Source organism: Antrostomus carolinensis, unplaced genomic scaffold (genome assembly GCF_000700745.2).
Source record: "Antrostomus carolinensis isolate BGI_N321 unplaced genomic scaffold, ASM70074v2 scaffold49216, whole genome shotgun sequence".
NCBI classification, from domain to species: Eukaryota; Metazoa; Chordata; class Aves; order Caprimulgiformes; family Caprimulgidae; genus Antrostomus; species Antrostomus carolinensis.
The window spans coordinates 5,932-17,295 of NW_010322122.1; the positions used below are offsets into that span (position 1 = coordinate 5,932).

Here is an 11,364-nt window from a genome sequence, read left to right on the forward strand (position 1 = left end):
CCCCCATCAATTTCACGAATGCTATGTATAGACATGAAGGTGAACTGTCTCTGATGGACCTTGGGTAGCATGTGCTGCAGCTTTGTGTGTGAAGCTAATACGGAGTTGTTGTTTGTTCCTTCTCTCCATGTCCATTCTCCAAGAGAAACCTTTAGTTTGTGGGGTGGGGTTAGTACTTTTTGCAGAAACACAGCTTTAGTAGAACTTGGTTTGCTTCAAAGAAAACATCAAGATGTCTGTTCTCTGTTACTGTTTTTTACAGTCTTGCTAATCTCAGTCTCACAAAGTTTATCAGAACTGACTTACTAAATAATAATACACAATGAATATTTTGAACAACATTATGCTTAGTACCTGTTGATATGAAATTTCCCACTGACACGTATTTTTGAGGTCTATAAACCACTTTGGAAATCCTGCTCTACACTTTGATTATTTTATAACAATCTGTAAATAATGTGTGGCGTGTATTACTAAATCAAAAGGTCTCATGGATGCCATATACACATCCTACACCTTTGCAGTTATCTTTATTACAGATAGTCCTTGGCTGAAAGATGAATCTATGCTTATCTGCCACAACTTGTTCTCTATAAAACCATGCTGAATAACCCTTTTAATGTTTTTGTTCTTTATACAGTAAATTAATTTATTTCCAGTATTACCTTTGGGTTGATACCAAACTCTGATAGCCATCTATGTCTTGCTTGCCTTTAAACATTACACAACAGCTCTACTTTTTTTATCTGTTGCTTTATTGACGATCCCGGGTTTAATAATGGTGGTATGTCTTCAGTCAGTAGGAATACTGGTCTGTTGCTCTGAATTACTTTGGGGATGGAAGTGAAATAAGAACTGGGATTTTAGGGTACATTTGGGCATTTTTAATAATGCAAAGTTCTTGGTTTTTCTGTGGGATTGTTGTTCTGCATAGAAAGTAATTTTTCGTTTCTCTTAAGTGAACCTTCTCATTGAGGTTGTATCTTGAATTGTGTGTCAGAACTGGTTTATAGTCAGCTTTTATTTTAAGAGTGCTGTTCAGTGTTGGGCTTGAACATTTACTGAGACTAATGGCCTTTCTTAGTGTATGTTGCGGTGATTTTAAAACATTTTGAAGGAGAGTTGCTGTATTTTTTCTGTCTTGTACTTCTGACAGGTTTGCTTTGACTGAAGAAAAAATATTAATGCATGCTATTGCTGTATATCTGCTAGAATTTTTTTAGTGGTTTTTTCCCCCCCCCCCACTGGTACAGTACAGGGTGCTCACCCAAATGAGTATTCCCAAAACGGAGTGTTTTGCATTGTTCACAACTGCTGATTTAGACAGTAAGAGTAAAACCCTAAGTATTCTTAGAGGTTCTAGCTCTATTGGTAATCCCAGTATTGGAAAGCTAGTGCAGACAAGACTTTAGAATATTTTTTAAATCCTGAAAGTGCTGTACTTTGTTTTAGTTGTGGTTTAGACTGTGATGGACTTTGAATTTTATTGCTGATTTTGAAAGATGAAGGAAAGTGATTCTCCTCCCGCCCTCAGAGTAGGTGCATGATCTGTGGTTTTCTTACACTTGTTAATTCAGTTTACTTGGCCTCATTGCTTGTTTCCTCCTACTGCTGATACTGACTTTGCTTAATATTAAAATTGTTGTTTTCAAAGTCCTTAGTTTTAAGTGTTGGCATACACAGGGTGTATTTTCATCTATAGACTGTCAGTGCTAAAGGTCCTTGTAGTAAATGAGGAAATAATACTGGTGTGTGGCACACAGCTGTGGTAAGCAAGCTTACAAATCTGCTGAAGACGTCAACAAAAGTGTTTGTATTCATGCTGCACCTCATAAGATGTGCTTGGGTGGGATTTCAGGTGGGGACTGGAAGAGCAGAAGGCGCCTGGAACGGTGGCCCCATGGCAGCTGCAGGGGTGGCTGGTCAGGCAGCTGGGTCTGTGGGGCGCTGCAGAAGGATGGAGCACCGGTTTCTCACAAACAGATTTGCAAATGTGATTGGAGTGAAGAAATGAGACAGTGCTTCTCCAAAGGGGTGAAAATTGTCAGCAGTAGACATCTGATGTATTTCAGCATAGCCTGGTAAAAGCAGTGAGAAAAACAGTTGCTTTGCTGCTCTTTTTTGGGCTGGGGGGTAGGAGGAAGTTGCTGAATTTAGCAGCAGAGCAAGAGGTGAATCCTTTCTGTCTTAAAAAAAAAAAAAGCTGAAGGACTAGAATAATAGGAACAAAATGTACAAATTTAATTATGCACAGGATTTGGGATCTAAACAGAATGAATGAAAAAAGACAAAAGCATATTCTAGAAGACAGGCAAAAAAATTAAAGCAAATTCCCATGGATCTGTAACAGAAAACATTCCTGTGATGCCTTGCTTCCAGTGCAGCAGCCTGGGGACATCCAGAAGGGAACATCTCAAGTAACACTTCTTCAGTCCAGTCCTTCTGTCTGACTGAAGAGGTGTCTTAGTTTTAATTAGGTGAACTGTTATTGTCCCATTTCAATGAATGGGATGAGAGAATGAAGTAAAAATGAAGGCAAGACATTTGAGGTGAACTATTTCACAGTAAGAAGTGTCTTAAGTAGGAAACTCCAAAGTACAAATTACAGATGTGCAGGTTTCACATCTCTCTGTGGGGTGCCAGGACTCCTTGATGAAAGCTAAAGCAAAATGTTTATAGAAACATTGAAGCAATTTTTAATCCTGACACTTGAGTTGGTAATTTTTTTAACTTTTTAGTTAAAATGCAGGCACTGTAGGCTAGTTGTTGCTTATAGGATCAGTCCTTTCAGCTCCTGAGAGTCCTCTATCCCTTCATGTCTTCCATTGCAACAGTTTTTTTCCTGGAAAAAGGGTATTCCCTCAGCTCATCGACTGATACTGTGATGGAGAAGCTCTTGGGATAAGGCCTTTTCTTCCCCTCTCAAGTCTGAATTTGGCTTTTTTTGAAATTTGATCTTCTGTGCATTAATATTACACGCAGTCTGTTTTTTAGTTTGGAGTAGGCTTCATGAGGTAGATGAGTATCTCCAGCTCTGCTGTAAATAGAAATGGCCTAGCAGCATTTCAGCTATCTGTAAAGTTTCCTCAGGTGTTTTAATTCTTTAAACTGCCTAAAAATGTCATGTGTCTGCTTATTACTGTAAAGCTAAGGTCTTTTTAGCTCTTTTATTGTAGTTGTTGATGCTAATCATATTTAAAACTCCTGTCACATACATAAAGCATTCCCACAATGTTACACTTCAGTCCTGAATGTTCTTAACAAGTCAGACATAGTAAAACCCAACAATGTTTAATGGGCTGTAGTATGAAGTTATATTTCTTTCTGTGCCTTATAGTTTATTTTCTACTTTAAACAGAGGATGTTGGAAGGTTTTTTGTGGTGGTGGTGTTTTTGTTTGGTTGGGGTTTTTTTATAGTGGTGAGATTTCCACTTTGTTTCCCTTTACTTTCAAATAAACAGCAAAAGCAGTAACTATGAATTTTGCAAAATATAGGGGGTTTTAATCATGGTTTTCCCAAGAGCTTTAAACACTATGTGTTTTTCACATCTCTTAAAAATTAAGAGTATAAATTTTGTCCTGGCTAGTGTTGTCAGGCATTGATTCACTAGGCAGAAGCTTTGTCCTCACAGACCCTGAAATCCTGACTGGGTCAAGAGGAGGAACACCTCCAGAGTCCTTCCAAGAGTAAATTTAACTTGAGATGTACATCTGCAAAAAAAATCTCTTTTCTCTGAAAATTGAGACATGTAACTGTAAGTTCTTGCTCTGTGAGTGGAAAGGTAGGTAGGCATTTCCTAAAAATTTCTCTGTATTAGACCTACTTTTCCAGTTCTGTATGGAGCGAATATTCAAGGATGATTGTATTCCCCCCAACATCCTACAAACCTGTGTTTGTAGAGATTGGAGACAGAGGGTACAGAGCAAAGGAGGTGGGTTTTTTCATATTCCTCATCATATTTTCATGCACTAAATGGATAAGACTTATTTCCTGTCTTGAAAGTCTGGAAAGAGATTGCTCTTCAGAATATTGTGATATGACTGTGAGATGTCTGAACTGTAGCAAAGGAAAAACTGAGGTATTATTCCACTCACTGACTCCTAGGAGGGATAAGTAGAAACACTTGTTTGCTGTGATAAGAGTTAGAGCTAACATATCTTAACAGTGGGATGGACAATGCGATGTTTACTTTGTGAATGTGTTGGTTTGGAACAAGGTATGGTTATAATCAGTAACAAACTTTGTCTCCAGCACTTGTGCATCACTGAGAAAATCTTTCTCTAGAAAGTCAATTTGTATAAGAGGAAATTAAGGGAGAATTTTAAAAGTTGCGCTCTTCAGAGGTTAGTTATGTTGAGTGACTAGGGATGCCTTGCTTTTGTGGGGAAAAACATTGCCATTCCTGATGATTATCCAAGTTGTATTTAAATCAGTCATTTAAAACAAACAAACAAAAACTCAGCCAAAAAAAAAGTTTTTTTAAGAAAGTGAATCAAGAAATTACATTATGAGTATCTCATGCTATAGTTTGGAAAACCCAGATATGGTAGTCGTTCTCCATAATTTTAGTAAATGTAGATATACCGCAGGTTACACACACTTGAAAGGAGGATCTACGAGTGCTGAAGGCCACCTGGACCTAGAAGGGAAGCATGATGAGTACACAGGCTGCTTGAGTTCAGGACCCAGTCTAGAAGTGAGGAGACTTGCGGTCTTCTGCTGGGGAACAGGGCGGGTTGCTGATACCTGTGGTGTGCCGATGGCACCGCGTGGGAGACGCCATACACCAGTGGTCTGCCACCTTCTGCCTGGAAAAGCTGAGTATAATGAAATTATACTTGACTCTTATTACGTACTCTGAGGAAGAAAACCAAGTTTTTCCTATTGGTGTACTTGCAATGATTCATCTGAGCTACATAAAGTGAAGTTGGATTTTCATGAAGATTGTTGGTGGGGGGGAGGTGTGTGACTATTAAATCTCTACTCCCTGCTTTTGTTTGTGCTCTTTTGCTTTTGAATAGAGAAAGAATTGTGACAGCAAAGCTACTTTTAACAATAGTTTGCTGTGGTTGTGTTTTGAGGAGAAGTCTGTTATTCTGAAACACAGCTCAGTGCCTGTTAGCACCCAACATACTTACCTATGTGAACAGAAGCTATGTAGTAAATTAGTCACCTAATAGTCTATTCTTCTGCTGAATCTTTTGCTTTTCCTGCTCTGAAAATTTGGGAGTGTGCAATGCTGAGTTTGCTAATTGGTCAGTCAAGCAAAGTGTATTTTATAGTTAATGTGTGGGTACATTGAAGATAAATGGTGATTTATCAGTGGATGGGAAACAGACAAAAAATTATTTAAAATACATTAACTTAAGAAGCGTTTATGCATTAGTCATCTTATATTACAAAATAATTTGGGCTGATTTTCTGCAGTACTACATTTCCTGTAGGTTCTAGTACTGAGTGATGGTGTTGCTGAGATTTAAGGTTTTGTTAATTATTGGTTTCTAAGTAGTGTAACACAACCAGATTACATTAAACTTGAGTATTTTAGATGTAAGTCAAACAACAACACATTTGAAAAGGATGGTAATTCTAACGATCACACAAATACACTTAAAACAAAACTGTATATACTACAACAGTAGCTGTAAGCAATTTGATCTCTTTTTCCTATCTTTAATGTTCAGAAACTTGCACATTCAAACTAAACATAAAAGTACAAATCTAGTTATGTGTATATGTGCATCCTTACTACGTGTTTCAGTAGCTTTTGTGTTGAGGCTGAACAAAAGCAAAACCTGTTCCATATGCTTCTGTATTCTATTTGTTCTACACTTACTGATTAACTAGCAAACTATTTACAGGACAAAAAAATTCACCAGTTCAACAGCAGTGTCATTGGCAGTCAGAGAGAAAAGCAAAAACCTCTTTCAAGTAGTCATCAGTACAGTATTAATAGAGAGAGGTATTTCAAACTTGGGTTCAGTGTTTGATATGACAGTGTAATTTTGTTTTCCATTTTGGTTGTCTTTGTCAAAGTAAAGCTTCAGTCAGTTGGGTACAAACTCACAAAAATGGGGAGGACCCTACCAAAGCATGGGGACCTCCTGCTGGAGCAGTGTTGCCTAACCTTTGTGCTGGAATGGTGGCTTGGCCCTGCTGGGCTGAGAGGGGAGCTGTGTAAGGTGGCCCCATGCTCACTGCCTTCCTGGCCGTGTTTGCACATGCAGTCATTACGATCCTTCTGGGGAACGTTTAACATGTATTTTGAAGAAATATTTTGCTTGTATGCAGTGAACTTGAAGACTTGGAGGAGCTGGGCTTGTTGCTTGTGTGCGCTATATACTCATTTTACACATGCATTGGAAGTCAGCTGCTACTGAAAACACAAGAAGTGCAGGAAATCGATACTTCATCTGCATGTGCAGTGATGAGGTGGAGAAACAGCTTCATGAAATAAAGCCATTTGGAAAGGTCTGTGGGCTAGATTTAGTTTTCCTGCTAGGTCATTCCTGTCTTGGCCTGTCACTTCTGTTGGCTCAGGTTACAGCTCTTGTGGACTGGAAGCAGAGACTCCAGCCCTGATAACTGTCTGGGAGCTTGTTCTACATGTTGGTGTTTAAGTGACTGAAAAATAAGTGCTATAAAACCTATGTCTAATTAATAGTCAGAATGTTAAGGTTGTAATGTCAAGCACTAAAAATAGTAAATGTTTAAATATAAGTTTGCCTGTACAGCCTCGCTACCTTGCCTTTGTGGTGCTTTATTACCGTATACTCTTTAATTACATTAAGACTTGCATAACAGTGTGTGGTAATAGTTAAACTGCTAAGCAAAAGTTGTTTGAGGGTTAATGACTTTTTTTTTTTTTTTTGGACCTTGTCTTGACATTTTCTTTGTCACAATGGCTTTTTCACATGCTGCATTTTTATTAACTATTTAATGCTAGCATTTTGATGTAATAATAACCCTTGAAAAGAGCACAATTTTTAACCTGTTTTGAAGAAGGGCATTTAAATTATTTTAAATTATTTTAAATTCGGAATTTATTATATTAATTATGAATTTTGTATAGCTTATTATACCTTCTTTGTAATGAACCAAATGCATTAATTTTATAGACACTTGTTTGTGAAATGAGGCTGTTTTCATAACTTATTTAATTTTCACTACTTGTGTGTTTCAGTTGTGCAAGACTTGCAGGTCGACATAAAAATGCAGAGAGAAGCTATTTTAAGTGTTTACAAATCTGAAGTGGAATGGAATTGCATACCATCAAACAATTTATTTCGTTGCTGATGCTAAGAGATGATTTAGCATGTATGAATGCTATTGAACTTTGTTTAGGAAGCTGGTCAGTTCTGAGGGCTCTTTTAGTGCTATTCCTTGTGTAGGTTTCCAAACCACAAAATGTATGCACCCTTGTCTTCAAGGTAACTGAATTTTTGAGAGAAGGTCTTATAAGGCTGCATGAGTGATGTTGAGCTGAAAACTTTTCATCATGGTTAAAATTGTCTTGGGAGAAAAATGTATGTCCTCTGTCATTTGACTGGGCTCATTTCTCTAGTCAGGCTGTGGCCATTGTGGATTCCTACGGCAGCGCACTGGGTCACTTGGTAGGCATCGCGTGAAAAACTTGCTGTGACTCGAGTTAGCAGTAGGAGTGTTGTGACAGAAGTATTTTGACATGTCCAGCCAAAACCTAATTGACCTTTTAAAAATGAGGAGAATGAGGTAGATGAAGGGGAGAGAGAATTTCCAAGTATAAGCAGAGATTAAAAGGTACTGTGTTTTAACAGTTTAAATTATTGCTTATCATACAGGTATTCCTTTATTATTGTAATAAGAACTGGATACCTTTTTCTTTTCCTCTTAGAGCAGAACCCATCTACTGAATAGCTGAAATGTAATAGGAATTGTTTTGAGGCAGTTCTGCATGTGGCTTTAGTATTACACGATAGGTAACATTTAGAGTAGTTGAAGTTACCAGGCTGAGATGCAATACTGATTTTTAATTATTTTTCCTGTTAGTGTGTTTTTGAAATAATATCTGGTAAGCCTGTAAGTTTGGTTTGTGGGACTGTTTTTGTTTTTGTTTTTTTAATCAAACAAACAAAAAAACCCCTTTTCCACCTTATCTATCTGATTTGAGTTTTGGTTTTTGTTTTGTTTCGTTTTTGTTTTTTTTTTTAAAAAAAGCCCAACAGTTTGGGCTTCTAAAGGAAGCGTACCAAGGTATTATTGTTTTTTTGTTTTCAAAATTATGGGGCTTCTAGGAGATACTGTATACCCAAAGATAAAAATGCACAGTCCTGCTATTTGTATAGCTCTGTTACTCCTGAAAATGCTACTTAAAGAAGGGAAAAGGAAAAAAAGAAAAAAAAAGTGGAAGAAAAAATACTTTTATGTCAGAACCGAGGAAGTGACTCTGGGGGTTACTGTAGATTAAACAGGAAATCACACTACAAATTGAACCCAGAACTTGAATTCCAGCTCACCGTTTTAACCGCAAGAGCGTTCACTCTCCTCTCTGCAGACAGGCCACCCAGCTGAAAAAAGTACCTTTACTTGGGGGGAAAGCTTTGCCCACGTCATACCGGAACTTCCGTGGAACTTCCTTGGCTTTCAGCCCTTGCAGATAGAAAGAAGCCTGCTGCTGGGCAGTCGCCGTAGTTGGCAGTAGTGTGAGCCATTCGTCGTTGCACGCAGTGTGCTTGCTGCAGGTGCAGCTGGAAGGTTTGTAGGAAAAAATGGCTCCAGCGTGGGAGAGCTGCAGTGTAAAAGTTCCTTCTGTAAGGGAACATTATCAGGTCACTGGAGTATTTATTGCATCTGTAGACCAATAGTTTTCCGTACTGTTTTAAACCGGTGCCAGAAAGTATGGCCAGAGCAGTAACTTGAGTTAGTAATGCTAGAGGAGGAATGTGTACTTCAGTATAATTGGGAAACTTAGATTTTATTTTATGCAAGAACTGCATATTTTCAAATCATGCCATTGTAACTTTCTGCACGCCATGCCCTTTTTACCTCATCATATTTTTCAGTAGGACTTTTGGAAAAGCTGCTTTATGAAGTGACAGCTTTAGTTCACTGTAACATGTGCAGCAACTGAGATCATCTCTTCCCGAAGCTGCCTCAACCTTTCAGTCTATATTCAGTAGCAAAGATTGAGTTCCTTGTGTACAGCAACCAGATTAAACTGCTCCTCAGCTCCATCTGCAGGCTTATATTGTCCATAGGGTCCTGTCAACAGAAATTGCACCATTTAAAGACGGATGAATGGTACAGAGATCATGGTGGCTCTTGCCTGACAGATGAGGGACCTCCAAGTGTGGATTAGACCAAAACAGTGCTTGGCAGGCTGTTTCCAAGAAGATCCTCTGAAATCTAGTGTCATCTTTATTCTGTATGCTACTTGGAGACAGGTGATGCTTTGTCAGCATGCAAGCCAGGCTTGCTTGGCATCTGGTTTTCAGGTGGCTGAGTGCAGGTGACTGGAGCAGTTTGTGAAACACTTGTTACTGAAATTGTGTCTGAAGTGAGAGCTGAAACTAAAATGCAAGAACTTGTTCATGTGAGATTACTGATAACGTTGTACTGATAGTGTCTAAGGAGTAGGCTTTTAATTGTGATTGTTGAACCTGCTTACTCATTGTGCGGTATCAGGAAGGTTTGTGAAGCTTTTAGAAGAATTAATGGGGAAAAGGGAGTGTAGAAAGCTGTAATTTTTTTAATTTTTTTTTTTTATTTGACTGTGTTTGAGCTGATGCCTCATTGGAAATGCTGGATTTTACTGCTTCATAAAATAGTGCCACTGGAACAGTGTGGTTGGGTTATGGTCAGTGATACAAAAAGAGAGCATCCCACCGTAAGAAGAAGCTGCTGCATGTACTAGAAGCAAGAGAGCAGAGGGAAATCTAGCAGTGTGAACTTGATCTGCTAAAGGTATATTTGCAGGAAGAAAAACTGAGACCAGAAAAAGATTCTAACACTAAACTTTTCACAGTTTATGCTAGTGTATGCAGCATGTGGGAAAATAACTTCTAATGATATTCACCTCCTAATATGATACTCAGTTACTATATAACATTGGGGATAAATATATTTCTGAATTCTTTTAAAATTAGCTCATTGGATTGTAAGCTCACAAGGACAGGTTTTTACAACACTTCATGCATCAGTTCTCCTATTGATCAGAATTTCACATGCTATTGCAATAGAAATAGTAGGATTCTTCTTCCTAGAAAATATAAGAGGTTTTGTGTGCATAAGGTGCTTTTTTCATCCCCCCACCCTCCCATCTCGATTTCTTGCGAAGTAACATGATAGTCTTTGCCATTTATGGTACTGCAATAATTGCAAATTTTCCTTAGTGGATGAGTTAGCTATACATGGAGTTTTGAGACACAGGAGACAAGTGGATGTGACTGTGGTTATACAGAAAATCTGTGGTGGAAGTAGATTGCTTTTTTTCAGGTTTCTGGAACAGATGTTATTTTATATCACTCAGTGCCTTAGCAATTTATTTTGTAATGTGGTACACAGAGCAGAGTGAATTGCTGCTAGTGTTTTTATATATTGATTGTGATATGGTTAATAGAGAAAAAACACAAACTCGGTACCCTCATTGAAGACCTCCTGTCTCTGATTTTCATGCTCTGTTTTCTTTTTTTTTTTTTTTTTTTTTTTTTTGGATGATCTTATCAAAGCCTGTTTTCAAATGCAGATACTTAATAACAAGACAGATTATCTGTATGGAAACATAGTGTATACACATCCAGAAAAATATTGCAGTGAGAGTCTGCAGGAAATAGTATTAAAAATTGATGGGTTTTTTAGGGTTTTTTTTAATGAGTGTTTTACAACATCAGTTTGATTATGGGCAAAATGAGTAACATTTCAAGATTTTAGGCAATACCAAGGTAAACATGAATAATTTTATTGAGATAATTGAACTATCTCCAAGTAATGAACAACAAGATGAAGGAAAAGTTTCAGAATGAAATTACATGGATTTAGAAGAAGTATGGTAATGCATCATGTGCTTTTGTACCCAGTGGTTAATAACTGTTTGATGTTTTTGACTTAAAAGTTTATGTAGAAATTGCTGACCCTTGGGTAATTTAAGTGGAAATTCATTGTATTAAATATGATGTATGGCTGTCTTACTCAGCTTTTACTTTGAGCCAGTTGAATGCAAGCTGGTGTCCTGCATGGTGTGGGCAGAGGGGGTTGTTGCAGAGCAGTTTAAAACAGATCTAACCTGTGGCTGTTCATTCTTAGTTTCTGTGTGCCGGCACTCTGCCTGTGTGGTACGCCAGTTTAGGAAGCGGATCCAGGAAAGAAAAATGGGAGGAGGAAGGGA

The 11,364-nt window shown here is 37.9% G+C and overlaps 1 protein-coding gene across 1 annotated transcript in view; it reads left to right on the top strand.

The window, feature by feature from the left end:
* Nucleotides 1-8,749: 8,749 nt before the first annotated feature.
* Nucleotides 8,750-11,364, top strand: part of CCDC6 (coiled-coil domain containing 6) — a 34,875-nt gene continuing 32,260 nt past the window's right edge. The window contains exon 1 of the mRNA XM_029085485.1: nucleotides 8,750-8,791. Coding sequence (XP_028941318.1) covers nucleotides 8,750-8,791 — 42 coding nt within the window. The remainder of the gene's footprint in view (nucleotides 8,792-11,364) is intronic.